A 16,382-nucleotide genomic window follows, 5' to 3' on the forward strand; every position below is an offset into this window, starting at 1 on the left:
AGTAATTGTGCATCGAGGTAAAAGCAGGATTTTACTGTTGTAGTTGGCTGAGATGGAGCTCATATGTGTTTTATGAAGCACTGCAGCTAATGCCTTTTTTAATTATGTTTTAATCTGCTGATTATATCTTGTAGTGATTGGTTGGAAGTTTAAAAATTAAAAACAAAAGCTGTAATCTTCACATTTGTAAAAGCTGGAACCAGGAAATATTTTTCCCAGGAAACATGACTGAAAGGATTAGCAAAATATCTGCCAATTAATTTTCTATTAGTCATCTAATTGTTTCAACTGTATAAAATATTGTGTGGTTATTTAATAACAATAAAACATGAGCTTCTCATATGTTTTGTGAGCAAAAATCTTAATTTGTAGAGTCACTAAAGCTGTCAGATAAAAGCAGTGAAACAAAATGTGCAACAATTCTCCCCAAATGTAGTAAAGTTGATGTACAAAGTGTCATTACAAGACAAATGTTCACCTGAGTACTGAGTTACACTACAATCCTGCACATAGCTGACATGAAGTCACCAGGATGACAGTTTTTTTTGTTGCTGTTGAATGAAACAAAATGCTGGTTAGTCTGTTGTTAACAGCAGCCTCTGATGTGACTCTGCTGTGCAGCTGCAGTGTACCGAAGTGACTGTGTCAAGGGCACTGTCTTTTTCACTCATGGTCTGCATTGATTTTAATGACTCTCTCTGTCTCTCTCATTCATGCAGCCTGTCCTGCTCTCCCTCTCTCGCTCTCTGCCTCTTCCACACTCCTTTCATCCTCTTCCTCTTTGTCTCCCCACCTTTCCGCTCAGCTTAGTTCTGGCTGATTTCCTGGTGGACAGTTACAGACATTTTCAGCAAAGTGGTCGTACGAGGCAGGATTTAAATATGAAACTGAGCTGATCTTATCTGCATAAATTGCAGAAATAAGTAGGTCAAGTCCCATTGTTGATGATCTTTAGATTTATTTTCAAGTAAGTCCAAATGAAATTGTGGCCCAGGAGATGAACACTTGCAATTTTAAGTGAAAAATACAGACACAGCAAGGAAGCGTTTTGTACTGAAAACACCAGAGCCACTAATGTTCATGTGTTTGTTTTGTGGTCTGTTTTGTTGTAAAAACCATGATCTCTGTTGAGAATTTAGGCTTGTGTATTACTTTTATTACAGGGTGTCTGACTTTTGTATATTGAGTTTCATATTCTCTTATTTATTCATCTTTATAATTTGACATCAACAGTAGGCAAAGATTCCAGCATAATTTTTAAAAACTACAACAACATGCAAGAAGCTCATGAGAGATGTCAATGCACGAAAGGTGTTGATTTATAAATAAATGTATTTTACTACTGTAATGTATGACGTCTGACAAGTAAAAAGAAGTCGTACAGAAATGCCAAGGACTAACCGAGCTCATTACAAGCCAAGCCCAGTGCTCGCTCAAAGGGAATCCAAAGGATGGTTTGGATTTGTCAGTTTTTCTATTTGCATCAGAGAAGGTAACCTTAATATGTGAAGTGGGAGGAGATGACATATGTTGTGAGTTGGCTTTCTAGAAATAAAACTGCATTAAATTGAATTACATAAATGTGCCTCGTTAAGCACACGGACAAATTTACTTTTCAAATATAAAGTTGAAAATCAGCTCAGGACACATATTGGTAGCACTTCTTTACCAAACATGTTTGTGCTTGTTGTTGCCTTTCGTTTGACCTTTGACCTCCTCTCAGAAGCGTTTTGTCCTTCTGTTTGAAAAGCCCCTTTTTAAGAAATATGAGGTATTGTTACGTCCTTGTAGGCTTGTTCTTCAACAGTTTGTGGTGAAATTACATCTAATTTTGAGTCACTCATGTTAAAGCTGCTGTGTGAAGATTTTGAAATTGGTCAGTTTACTGTCCCCTAGTGGTTGCATCAGAAAGATCCAGTGGAAGGCACCAAAGTTTTTATAATTTTTTTGTATATACTCTATTCATCCCATAAGAGGAAATTCTCTTTCCGCATATCCCAAGAAACTGGGGTCAGCCATACTAAGAAGCCCCTGGAGCTGATAAAGTTAAGGGCCTTGATCAGTAGCAGCTTGGTGTGCTGGAGCTTGAACCCCAGACCTTCAGTAGTAGTAATCACCGAGCCACCACTACCTGACAGTGAAATGCTGGACAAAATGTTAGTTTCTTGTCATACTGTAACATCAGCGGCTACAGGGGAACCAGGTCGTTTTTATTTATACTCACAGCCTCTTAAAGTTTCACCCTTTTTCGTCCCTCTGCCTCCAGGGGCACAGAATGCCGGCAACAGAAGGACCACTCCCTCCACTGACGCCTCAGCACCCTGGTCAGAAAGCCAAACTCGTCTGCACCAGCTCCATCCACCCGAACCCCTGCAGGCTCCGGCCAGCACCGGCAAGCCCGTCGGTTCCTCCTATGGCCTCCTCGGGGCCAACAGCGGTCCTCCGGGCCCTGGTGGCCCCGGCTCCGGTGTCAGCCCGGTCCTTGCTTGGCATGCCGCCATCAGCGCCGCTCGCCAGGCACAGGGCGACACTGCAAAGCCCGACATGAGCTCACGGCCCTCGGTTTGCACCACTGGAGTAGCTCCCGCGGGCTCACTGGCTCAGAGGAAGAGGCAGCAGTACGCCAAGAGCAAAAAGCAAGGAGGATCCACCAACAGCAGGCCGCCCAGAGCTCTGTTCTGCCTCACTCTCAACAACCCGATCCGCAGGGCCTGCATCAGCCTGGTGGAGTGGAAGTATCCTTTTACCCCAGAGTCAGAGGTGCTGGTTGGATGTATTGACCAACAGATGACTGAGAATGGATTATGTTAGTTTGTATGAATAGATTGCTTCATGGATTAGTCTCTGGGTGGCTGGAGGAGTGAGTGATGAATGTTTAAATGAAGTGAACTAATGAAATAAAGCTTTAGGGTCAGACTGGAAATTACATGTAGGCTGCAAGTGCTGGACTGTAACTGGAAGGCAACTGTGAGGAAGCTTCAGTTGGAAAAATAAAGCACTAGATACATGGACAAATGAATCAATAGACAAACCAGTACATTTATGACCTAAGCCAATATATGCAATTTCCACTGACAAAGAAGCCTTAAAGGTCTAGTGTGTAGGATTTAGAGGCATCTAAATGCAGAAATAAATATATAAGATGCTGTCTGAATCCAATACTTTTCCTACTGTTAGTGTGTACTACAGCTGCCCTCACAAAGTGTGCACTGATGCATGCAGCATGCGTCTAACTGGGACTACATCAGAATACTGCACCTTAAACTTTGACCATCGCAGACTATAGTGCCAAATGAGCTCCCATCTGTTTGTGCTCTGCCAGCGACTCGCTTGTTTATACTCGTGCATGACACCGTGAAGTAGCTGCACAGAGGACTGTGGGTCAGAATGGCTAAAAAAAAAAAGGTGCTGCAAACTCTGACTGAATGTAGTAGTACATGCAGGTGTTTACGGCATCATGCAATTGACATGCTATATATTGGGATATCGTAAGTCATTTTCTGGCAAACTAGATGATGTGAAAGTGTGGAAATTGAAAGGCAGTCTTCGTATTCATAACTTCTAACTGTAACTATGCTGTTTTCTTTTTAATATCAAGTGCTTTCAGCTCCACAATAAATGAGTTTGCTCATTTTAAATAAGCACTTCTGTCATCACCTGAAGAAAACAGTGACTTTTAAAAACCATCACTTTTCTTTTTAATGCTTCTCTTTGATATTACTGTGTTCCTTAACAGCCTCCTCTCAGACCGTTTGATATCTTCATACTGCTGTCTATTTTTGCCAACTGTGTGGCCTTAGCCATCTACATCCCTTTTCCTGGAGACGACTCCAATTCTACCAACCAAGAACTGGTGAGTAGTAACAAGGAGGCAAGGCTCAGTCATGTGATCAGTTTGCTGAAATGTGCTGCACTTCTGTATGAATGCACATGACAGCAGGATATAAAGTAAGATGGTACAGATTGGATTTTCTGTTGTTGGGAAGTGTGTGGAGCCGTATTGGACTGTCAGAAGAACGTGTTATGATAATGCTGGGCTTTGTGCATAAGTATGCTTTAAAGCTATTCTGTAATATGGATGAGTAATTCTGGCTGGTATCTTGTGTTTTAAATTGAAAATATGCGCATAAAAAGGTGTAACAATAGGGATATTGATAAAGTGTTAATATAAAAGGGCTTATTTGGTTCACTCTGTAGTGTCCCTGTGGTGAAAGCATGGACTTAGATGCTTTCAGATGTGGCCTTAAGTTGTGTAGTCTTGATGCTACAGCACTTGCCTCAGTAAGTTTTAATTAAATAGACCTTTTCTCTGCAGTAAAATTAGCAAAATGTCATTTAGGACCTTAAACTCAATAAATGTTGGCCTGAGTTGTCTTAAATTGTTGGTTCTTCTACATATCTCTGTGTCTAGAACCACACTGTGTCACTTAATTCTCGTGGTAGTTTTAGTTTTTATTGTTTTAGATTTTTGCCTCCATATAAATACTTGAATGGAAAGTTTGTGCTCAGTCGATGAGAAATTATAATAAAACTTCATAAGCGGCTTCCCACTACTGCGACAAATCCAGATCTTCCATTGGTTTCATTGGATTTATGTTGGATAGTTGTGATGGCACAAAACCTAATACAATTCTGCAGATGCTTAATGTGCAGCAGAGGTTAAATTATTATTATATTTTTTTTTAAACCTGCACACTGTTCAGCTGCTGTAGCTGCTTGTGCCACTTTGTGTCATCAGCCAGATTACGCACAACGGCTACACAATGGCTACACAATGGCAACGCTCTTGCATGAGAGGGATTGGCTGGATGCGTGAGCTTCATCGGAGGGCTTTCCCGGCAATATTTGGATAGATGTGTCGGGTTTCATTGTTCTGTTGACACACACAAACACAGATCCGGCAGGTCATCTCGCTGTGTGTCACAGCAGCTCCACAGAGGAGCACCGAGGTGAAAACACAGACTCAGAGATGGAAACCAGTTTACTGCCTCCATAACCATAGTGTAACGATTATCACTTGACAAAACAGTCGGATTAAATCATTTATCTCATGTGATGATGTAATGTGCTCGAATGATGGTCAGATATACGGCTATAGACTATCATTGTGTCAATATTTTAGAAAGATATATGTAGGGACAGATGAAGATTTATTTGTGTGCAGAACAGACTCTAAATGTTGCACCTGATGAAATGTGAGTCTCAGTCCTTTATGGCTGCACCGTTAATAGTGAATGATAACGTTATCACACAGGAAACGGCTCCGTAAGGGTGCTTGATCTGATACAGGCAGATGATAACGTCGGAGAGGCAGCGGCGCTTGAAAAGCAAAACAGAATGATGTGTAGACGACCTGCAGCTAGGACTGATGCTGCATCTTGTGTGACTGATCTCAGCTGATGAGACCTCTTCTATGGACTATGTGGGCATAAATACCATACACATGTTTGACTTTTCACGATAATGACATGAGTTTGTAAGAATGTGCAGGTCATAATTTGTGTTAGTTCATTACCATTTGGTGACTCACGACAGAAAACGCCTGTATGTGTGTGGCTTTAAGGCAATCAGACTGAGAAATATTTTACACATTGTTTAGTGTTGGCAGAATTACTTTCATTGCACTGTGTTGAACAGATTCAGACGCTGTTCCAAGAGGATTGAGCCTTCAATTTACACTAACAGAGGATTGACGGGTGTATAGCTTCTTTAAAACTACAGCATAATTGGATTTCATTTCGATTTAACTGCAGTGTGTTGCCATTAGATGGTTGCATCGTTTGACATCAAAGCTTTCCTTTGTTCAACAAGTCATCAACTTAGAATTGCAACTCTGAGGCTGATGCAAGTGTTTTCTTTTTGTCCAGTGGTTCACATCATAATTGTGGTTTGAACAATATTACATGATTGCAGCAACACACACAGTTCAGGTTCTTTCATTAGCACGTCGCCTATTAACCTGTAGTGTTGTCCTTTAACCCTCTTAACCAAGCAGTTTGTTGGTGTTTGTTGCTACTGTCACATTTTTCCTCCCTGTGGGCTCATTTTCACTGCAACATCAAGAACAAACGAGAACTCCAAAGTGTCTCTGGTGCAGTTTAACAAAGCTATAATGCCTTTAATAATCTGATACTGAATGTTTGATTCTAGACATTAAGAATATGTTATTATTTACGTTTTTCATTTGTTCCAATACTTGTAAGCACAGCCTGCAGTTCGTTTTGTGTCCAAATGCGGCGTCGTTTTACATGTTTTGGTATATTTTTATTGTATTTTTGGCAGTTCTTAATCCTCTTAGTGGCCGTTTCCCCTTCTCTTTTGGTCTTTTATTATCTGATTTAGGTCATTTTTACAGTAAGTGTTTAGTGTACAAGGTTTATATTTGGCAAATTTTGAAATGAGACAGATAGAATGAAAGGATTTTGATTAAATATCGCCATTTTTGCTACTCTTCCTGACCAATGCAAGAATAGTTTACAGACAGTTGGAAAGTTGAAAATCTGACAGTTTTCTCAGTTTTTCCAGTTTCCGGCTCTGATAAATTTTGCAATTTTCACTCATTTTTAATAATAACATATCTTTCAAACCTGCTGATGGATTTTGGGGTTCCAGCGTTAATTAGGATGAAGATTAGAAGAGAAGCCAGAAGTTCGTGAAGTCCTGTTAAGGCCAGAGAGGGTCAGTTAGGGGGTGAAAGAGCACCGACAGAGAGAATGATCCACCGTGATCAGCTGAAACTGGAGATTTAACCTCCCACCCTCCACATTTTCCTAAACTCTCAACGTCAAGTTGAATCCGTGTGGAACAGCAGACATCCGGGCCTGTCACTGTAACTCCTCTCACTCTGTCTGACTGGTTCTGATGGGAAGGACCTCGGGCATCTGGTTGTCCAAGGAAGTCTAAATTTGTTCAACCTGTCATGGAGATAGCTGACAAGATTTGTATATAATTGTATTTGTGTATTTTGGATGCGTTCACAGAACAGGACTGGGCTGAAAGAGACAGACAAAACAAGCCACATGGTGACTTGTAATGACCTCTTATCATTCAGAAGCATCTGTTTTTTAACGCGCCATGTGCCTGGAAAAACAGTAACAGCGACATAAAGTTGTAGCAGATTAAAAAAACACCAACGATTAAGGCATCACACATGAGTGTTTTAGCTGCACTGTGGAGATGAGAAATAGCTACGAGGTAAGCTTGAGCTTTAGTAAATTTATTCAGTCGACTTCACATGAAATCATTTCACCTCAGACTGTTTTGCCAAAAGAGCAGCATACATTTTTTATAGCTTAATCCTACAAGGGGAGCAGTGTCCTCAGAGGACTTTGTCATGCAGTGCAAACATTTTTTTTTTCACCGAGGCTGGCAAGGGACAGTCTTAGCTTTATAGTGCAGTTTGTGTGTGTTTGTGTGTGAGCCGAGTTGAGAGACGCGCACAGAGAAACGTAGCCTGTTCCATCAACAGATGGGGATTATCCACGCTGTCCAAGTCTACGCTCATCACTCACTGCACAATGTACAGTATGTGTGAGCGAGGAAGAGAAAGTATTTTATTTTTTGCCTCTGTGTTCTGTCAGAGAGAATTTAGGAGTCACATTGTTTTTTTGTTGCTTTCAGAGATCAGAAGTCTAATCATCCTGAAGTAGTCATTAATCTAAAACTGAATCTAATCGTATTTTACTGCAGGAGTTGAGATGAGATTTGCTCACGCTTTGGTGTGAAAGTCCTGGTTTCATGGTGGTTGTTGTTGAAGCGATTTACAGTAATGTGGTTTAGCTGTTATTTGATTAATGCTCTGATTCCTCAGTGAATGTAATAATAGTTGTTTTGTTTTTTTAAACATGTCACAATGAGCATGAAAAAGACACATTTTTATTTATGATGCTTGCTTCTTTTACCTAACACTTCAAAACCCCAAAACTATTCGATTTACTTACTAAAATATCACAACTTGCAGATGTGTTCTTATTTAAAACAGCAGTGAAAGATATATGTATGTAATTAGAGACTCACAGTTTCATATGACTCCATTTCAATTTGAATTCCTTCATCGTTGGATGTTTTCCAGAGTTACTAAGTAAAAACTACTAATAAAGTTTATTTTCATAATATTCTTTTACAAAGGCCGTTGAACTTGATGCCAACATTGTACTTAATTAAAAGTAAATATTTACTGTCAGCGAAATGTTTTTAGGTATTACAATGAAAAGAACTCATAATGCAGAATTAGTCCTCTTCAACAATGTTATAATATTTTAAGCCTCCATTAACATGATTTTTGACCTCCTGGGAGCAGCAGAAACAAGCTTTAAATGCAATTCTGACATGTGTTTTTTTATATTCAGAAACAACAACAACAACAACATAATTGTGCAGTATTCACTTTGTCCCCCTGCTGTGGTTGCCAACAATTCTTTAGGGACATATTTTACTTCTTAGGTGCTAAATGCTCCTCTGTCTTTACCAGCTTGTTTTGTCTTTCTGTTGTGTTGTGCTGAGCAGGTAGTTTACACTGGCTCTATCTGAGCTTGTTGCTGCGAACAACTACCTTCTGTTATTAAAAACTAGACTGAGAAAGCATTGAGAGTGAACCAGACATTGAAATGTTACATAACACAGTAGCATTATTCATAGAGGAAAACATAATAGAGGGGAACCTGCAGAAAATAATGTTAAATCTGCTTTAATATGTTACTGTAATACTGATTGAGGATGACTACTTTATACTCTTTTGAGGAGTTTCATTCTATTTTATTACCTGACTATACGGATCATTACTGCAAACATGCAATATGCGATAAAATTGTTAAATATTGCGATAATGATATGACTTCTGATAGCTGAATGGGCGCTGAAGTGGATTCGCTGTAGAATTTCGGTGTCTCTCTGCTTTAATAGGAACACTGCGAACAAAAGTCCCAAACAGTCAATAGCCAATGAATAAAGAACTAAAATAAATGATCTCAAACGCACTGCTGTTGAACAAATCGTCCACGACATCCGCAAGAATGGCAGGACTTAATCCTCTCTAGAGTCGGAGGGGGGCTGGAGTCTATCCCAGCTGACTCAGGGTGAAGGCAGGGGACACCCTGGACAGGTCACCAGTCTATCACAGGGCTACACTTAGAGACAGACAACCAAGCACACTCACATTCACACCTACGGACAATTTAGAATCACCAATTAACCTCAACATGTTTTTGGACTGTGTGGGAGGAAGCCGGAGAACCCGGAGAGAACCCACACTACACGGGGAGAACATGCAAACTCCAGGCAGAAAGATCCCAGGTGTCCTCAAAGGGACGCGAACTGGCGACCTTCTTGCTGCGAGGCAACAGTGCTACCCACTGATCCACCCTGCAGCTCCAACAAAAACATGTCTGTACTTTTTCCTCGCTCTTCTGTCCTTCCTCAGCCATAACATTAGTTAACCTCACAATTGTCACTAGATTAGACACCACTGTAGTCATCTGATTATGAACGCATGGTAATAAAATGATTGTTGTTACTCATCACATTTCATAATGTGTTCATATTATATTATCTTTGCATTACTGATATTTTTATGGATTGTACAGGATAGGCAAAAACAAGCCTTGGCTTCAGCCTGTTCCTTTCTTGGTTACAGAGCTTGTTACATTTTTTTTTGTGAGGAAAAGAATGTTTACTGCAAGCATGTATAATAATTCTTTGGCAGCTGAATGCGCGCAGTTCCATTTTTGTACTGTAGATTGTAACCGAAATAAACCATTCATTCAGTCATTCATAAAAATATTGCAATCAAAATAAAGATGACATTTCTCAGTGAGCCCTAAAGCAAGTAGATTTGAAAGTTATATTAAACTTGAGCATCTGTGGATCTTCCTGCACAGATGTTCCTATTAATTCTGGTTGATTAGACCTCTGCTGAAACGTGTCAAAGCTACTGTGTGCTTGGAATGAGGCGAAGTCGCCAGTCTACAAGTTTAAATATAAATAGTATAAGATGTTAAGGCCGCAGTATGCTGCAAACAAACCAGGCTCTTGTTTAAAGTCTGATGGGATGAATTGTTTGAAACAGGAACGGCAGTGCTCCAAAAAACATCTTAAAGGGGTTTTTAATTCTTTTAAATGCCTGCTTTATCTTAAACACACCATGGCCTTTAGTTATCCTGTCGTAAGAGGCGCAACAAACTTCATGAGCTTTAAAGGAAATGTCATTTAACACCCACAGAGGTCACTGAAGGCACTATAAGAAGGTGAACACTTGCGTTTTTCTCCTCCGTTACACTCAGTATGTTCCAAACCCTCGGTGCCAAACTGTGCCAAAATATTGACTGAACTCTACTTTGGTTCGTTGCTGAAGATGTGATAGTTGTGTACAACATTTACCAACGTATATTATATGGGATTTCTAATACGTGCATCAATGCAAGCACTGTGACATACTAAGAAGTAGCTTTTTTTTAAAAAATTCATTCAAGTTCTGGGTAACACGGGCTGCCTCTCTCCTCGCTGTAGTATTTCCACAACTACTGCTTCATCCTTTTTTAGAGAGTGTGTAGGTGTTGTTTGATCAGCTCCTTCATAGCAAAGGATGGGAAGGAGGAAGAGAAATAGACAGCTGGGGGATGCAGCTACTTCAGCTAAAACAAGTCCTCATGTGAACTTGAAAGTATGAAGAAATTTAAAATTGTATTCGCACAGTAGAAATAATCTGTATATATTAAGTCATAATTACCGCTATTAGCTCATTTATTTTCATGAGCTGCAGCCTTTGAATTACCATAGCAGCGGTGTTTCTGCATGTTTTAGCCTATTAATTATAAAGTGCAAATTCTTAATGTGACTCAGCTCCCCACTGCATTAGCATAAAGCGGAAATGAAAGTTTCACAAAAACATCAATCTGACAAAATGCTGGATGACACCTTTATTAGGGCTGTAAATCTCAGGGCTCGGGGTGATTTTCAAGCTGAATTCGATGACTGTAATATAAAAATATGACGCGGGCCATATTTCATCTTGCCCCTTTCAGGCCTTTTTGAAGAAGTTTTATTCCGTTTACACAAGATAACATTTATGACGGCTATAATGAAGAAATGTCGCTGTTGGAGGGGAATTTGTCTGACCAGGCGTTTTGTTTTGTGTGAGAGATTGTGTGTGAGGAGAGAGAAAGTGTGCGTGTGTGCGAGCAGGTTGAGGGATTAAGCTGGACAGTGGATTAGTCGTCACTAAATGAGTGGAGGTTGTAGCGAGAGAGAGAGGGAAAGAGAGAGGGATGGATTGGAGGATTGGATGTAGGGTGGGAGCTTACAAGTGGGAGGGTCTGCTGACAGAGAGGAGATTTTAATGAACACTGTCATATGACTGACTCCATCTCTTCCCGCTTTTCTGTCTGTCTGACTATCAATCGTATATCTAAATTGTTCAAATTGATGTCTTTTTATGTTTTATTAATACGTTTCAGAGCCAAGAGATCTTTAAGTTACAAGTGACTGTATTTAGATGCTCAAATCTGAATCTAACAACATGATAAAGCCTGAAGAACTTTCAAGATTTTTATTCATTTTCACAAAAAAAGTGCGGATTTATGTTCTAAATGTAATATCAAAAAGATTGTTTTTCCTCAGTCACAATCAACAGTTAACCGTGTAAGACTGCAGTTATAAAAATACAGAAGTAAATACAGTAGTTTTGGACCTGTGGCCTGTTTCATGCCAGAACAATTAAAAAATCTAACTGTGACATTCACAAAGATACAGAAAAATCAGTGACCAGCTAAAAACCAGTGGAAACACAGTTGTAGCAGCAGTTAAGATGTAAAGAATGAGCCATAGTACCACTAATCAGTGCTTCAGTAGTCTTTCTCTTAAAGTGATGACATGCACAATGTGATACTTACACAATTTACTTCTGAAAAACAGATGGGTGGACAGAGTTTCTGTGACAGCTCAGACATTGAGAAGGACATTGCATGAAATTGGATAGCATCCAAGAAAAAAAAAAACAAACCCTTGCCTGTTCTTTTGCACAAAATTGCAAATTAAACTTTGCTGGATAACGTGAAGATGAGCCTGATGAATATACAGAGCACATTCTTTGGTCAGATCAATTTGGTCAAGACACATTTTGTTTTCCTTTGATGGGTTCCGGCATGTTTGGCACAAATGTTTGGCCATGATGACCACAATGAATGCGTAGTCCTGACAGTGAAGCACAGAGGTGGGAGTGTGATGATTCGGGGCTACACGACATTTATAGATGCACCGAGACTGGCTGCCGAAATACCGAAATACTGGCTGTCAATGTGACTCCCAGTGGGCACAAGTTTGGCAGCAAAGGAACATCCCAGCAGGATAACGATCCAAAGCACATCGCCAAAATCGAGTTTCTAAAGAAGGAACAGGTGAACACTATGACCTGACCAAGTGTGCTGCCTGACTCCAACAGAACACCTTTGGGGTATTTTAAAGTGAAAGGTAGAAACACAACGCCTCCTGCAAAGAACAGCTAAAAAAAAAAACGAGTCACCAAAGAACGGCGTGTCTCCTGACATGAGAGCAACACTGGTAACCTCCATCCCAAACATTTAGTCTGTCGCTGAAAATGTAGGACATACGAAGCACTGAACAAAAACATACGCTGGCTTTGGTTGCATGACTGTGAGGCCTTTATTGTTTCTATAGTGAATCTAAACTGTTAGTTTGTAATTTTCCATAAAAGCAAATATCTTATGATGATGCAATGTTGAATCATGTAACAATAAAATGACACCACACCGGTGTACTGACTTCTGCTGTTCACTGTAGATGTCTGAAGTCAACTCAAATCCAACATGCAAATATCTATTTGGAACCGATTGTGACGTCCTGCAGTGTCACTGTACACCCAGTCCTCTCTTGTTTGTGACCTTCTTTTTTTTGTTTTTCTTCTCACACCCGTGCCTTGTGTTCCATCCTGTCCTCATCTCTCCATCACTCCCAGGCTATTAAATGTGTCATTCTGTCTACTTAACTGCCTCACTTTCTTCCTACGCCTCTCGGCCTGCTTTTCCTCTCAGTTTCCTGCTCCTGTCTATTCTCCTTCTACCTCTTTTACTCTCCCCTTTCTCTGCAGAATGGAGCGTGATTAATATCCCATTAAGCTGGTTAGTGATTTAGCGGACTTATGACGGCCTCTTTGACCGGCCAGCTGACTAACATACACTACTGATCAGCTCATAATCCCATAAGAGTCCTATATGAATCTGCTGTGTGAGACTAAGTGGTAAGTAGTATGTGGGTGGGGGTGTGTGTGTAAAAAGGCTTAAATATATTGCAGTATCTTAAAGTGGGGGCTTAGTCAGGTCACTGAAAACTGATATGATATAGATTTTTAACGAGAACACTAGAAAATTGTTTGAAGAAAACCCCAAAACTACAGATTAAAAAATGAAATTACGGTCGTCCTCAAATGTATTGATCCCCTTCCATTAAAGAAAAGGCAAAATTCACAATAATCACTCCAATAACTGGGAACTGGAAAAAGTAATAATAAATAACAAATTGCTAAATTGCAATTTAGTGAAATAAGACATTACTTTTGAATTGTGGTTGAAAAGAATAATTTAAAAAAATAATTTAAAACTGTCCCAGACAAATTAGAGCACTTTTCTGATGAGCAGGTGAAATCCAAACACCTGTCAACAGGTGCAGAAGTCTGACTGAGAGTTACAGAAAACACTTGATTGCAGTGATTGGCTCAAAGGGTTCCATCCATCCATCATCTATACACCGCTTAATCCTTACTAGGGTCATGGGGTGCTGGAGTCTATCCCAGCTGACTCAGGGTGAAGGCAGGGGACACCCTGGACAGGTCACCAGTCTATCACAGGGCTACACTTAGAGACAGACAACCAAGCACACTCACATTCACACCTACGGTAGAATCACCAATTAACCTCAACATGTTTTTGGACTGTGTGGGAGGAAGCTGGAGAACCCGGAGAGAACCCACGCTGCACAGGGAGAACATGGAGACTCCACGCAGAAAGATCCCGGGTGTCCTCACCAGGACGCGAGTCGGTGACCTTCTAGCTAACCACCGAGCCACCTTGCAGCCCATTATTATTACAGTCTTATATTTTTATTAGCTCATGGGTCCCATCGTGCTTGTTTGCTTGTTTTTTTTTTGTTTGTTTTGTTTTTTAAAAAATATTTCTGTTGAACCACAACTCAAAAGCAATGTCATGATTTTCATTACATTTATATTTTTTATTATTTTTGTCAATTTCAACTTATCTCACTGACAGCTGTTTTTTTTTCTTCATTAATGGGAGGGTATGAATAAATCTGAGGACCACTGCAGGTTGAAGTAGACACTTCACCAGTATTCCAGTCACACTTCACGTGCAAACTCAAGTGCTTTGTAAAAATGACTGCTCTTTTCAACTACTACTGTGAAACTTTTGCCAAAAATCCTGCAAAATTCAATAGAAATGCTGCTGAACCACTGCCGATAAATTGGAATAAAACACAAAAGCAAAAGTCCAAATCAAGCCAGTTTTAAGTCGCTGTCTAGAAGTCTTTTCACTTGTACACCGGCCTTGCTGGACTGTGTTGCTACCGTCTGCTTCCATCACAGCGTTGAACTTTGAAAAAATAAAATGTCTTTATGCTGCAGCTCGAAGCATAATATTTCTCTCTGCAGAAGTTTTGCACCAAGAGTTTAATAGTTTTCTAATCATTTCATCTGATTACAAGGCACAAGGTCATTAAAGCTGCTTGCTGGGCTTTATCACTGCAATTTAATCCCACACTATCGGACAGGTATCCCATATATGTATATGTTCAGCCTGCTTGAGCTCTTTAATGAAACTATATAACGTTTACAACAGGTGAAATATCTAAACCCATAGTTTCAGGGTTTTTTTTTTTTATAGCTGTACCATTCTGTGTCTGACCCACCTGCAGGCTGCTGCTTGTTAGAGGGTTTGAATGTTAACATGCAGCACTTTCACATCCGTTCTGTGTCCGTGTAGAATCTCCGACTGATGTTTCGAAGCTGAATCACATTCGCTACATCCATGTAGGGGGTGATTTGACTGCCGTACAACATAAATCAAATGATGGCGGATTAGTATATAAGCTGATATATATCAGCTCATGTCAGTGGAGTGAATCTGATCAGTTCACAGTCTGTGTTTTAAGGCCGTTGCACATTTACAATTGAACCAAAATGAAATACCTGCTCTCAGCAAACCCTCCACATCTGGGGCGCCGAAGCTAGGACAGTCCTAGTAAAGGGATTTCTGCTGATGCTCTATGCATTCTTAAGCCAGTATTAATATTGTGATAATCTCTGTTTAATTATGCTGCAAGACTGAAACCTGTATAATAATCACACGTTTAAAATAATATGCATTTCCACCCTGTTGAGCCACATAGTCTCCCCAGTGTTTTGCATCTTTGAATCACAATGAATAATATTATCATTTTCCTTATATGAAGAGAAGGTGCTGACTCATCGGCCAGCTCCTGCTGTATATAGAAACGTGGCGTGAAGTGAGGAGAGCAGGTGTGATAGTCGGTGCAGAGAAAGTGTATTGTAAGTGCTGTACATGATGTATCAATAGGACAGCCTGTGCATTATTATCAACAGAAAAAACTGAAATTCTTCCTAGCATTTAAACTATCTTCAGATTTGCTAAATTGCTTGTTATCTCTGCTGTTGTGCGAGACTCATAAGATCATGTCTCCCAGCGTGCCGGCCCGGTTAACCCGACTGGTTCTGTGTGCGATCGTCCTCATTATCAGCATCGGTAACTGCATGTGGGTGAGCCTTCACATGAACAGCATGAGTCAGAGATCAAAGGGTAAATCATCTTTTGGCTAATGCAGGGTTTGGATATTAAAGTTAAAACCATGGTAACGGGCCGCATAATTTTCTGATTAAAACCATAGGCAGACACTGCAGCACGGGCGTTTTCACCGTTAGTCATAACAGGAAGTCCAAGCACACGGCAGAGGACAGCCAGACTTCGACCCCGTTTCATTCCCTGCAAGTGGAATGCAAAAACTATTCTCCTATTTTCCTGCCTGGAAAAAAAAAAGAAATCTCCATGGCAATTCTTACTGGTTTTGTCAAATTTCAGCTCCTGTTCTGTAAACGTTGAATACATTTCAGAGACCCTTGAAGGTTGAAGATGTTGGACTGCTTGCAGATGAGCCGTTATATAAACCTGATGTCAAGCGAAGTATTCATTTTATAGACACAGGTTAGAAAAAGCTCCAATGAAATCTAATCTTGTCCAGAAAACAAACTTACTGCGCGTGCACCTGCTTTGGATCATAAATATCTAATAGTTAAATGTATATATTGTTCAGAGGTTTGTCATTCAAGCATAAGGTGTTGTGTTATG

The 16,382-nt window shown here is 40.1% G+C and overlaps 1 protein-coding gene across 1 annotated transcript in view; it reads left to right on the forward strand.

Annotated features, from left to right (window-relative positions):
• The window catches only part of cacna1db (calcium channel, voltage-dependent, L type, alpha 1D subunit, b), a 118,960-nt gene that overhangs the window by 2,073 nt on the left and 100,505 nt on the right, over window positions 1-16,382 (forward strand). The window contains exons 2-3 of the mRNA XM_008298233.1: window positions 2,267-2,735; window positions 3,748-3,853. Coding sequence (XP_008296455.1) covers window positions 2,267-2,735; window positions 3,748-3,853 — 575 coding nt within the window. The remainder of the gene's footprint in view (window positions 1-2,266; window positions 2,736-3,747; window positions 3,854-16,382) is intronic.

Source organism: Stegastes partitus, unplaced genomic scaffold, assembly GCF_000690725.1.
Source record: "Stegastes partitus isolate 25-593 unplaced genomic scaffold, Stegastes_partitus-1.0.2 Scaffold1296, whole genome shotgun sequence".
Taxonomy (NCBI): domain Eukaryota; kingdom Metazoa; phylum Chordata; class Actinopteri; family Pomacentridae; genus Stegastes; species Stegastes partitus.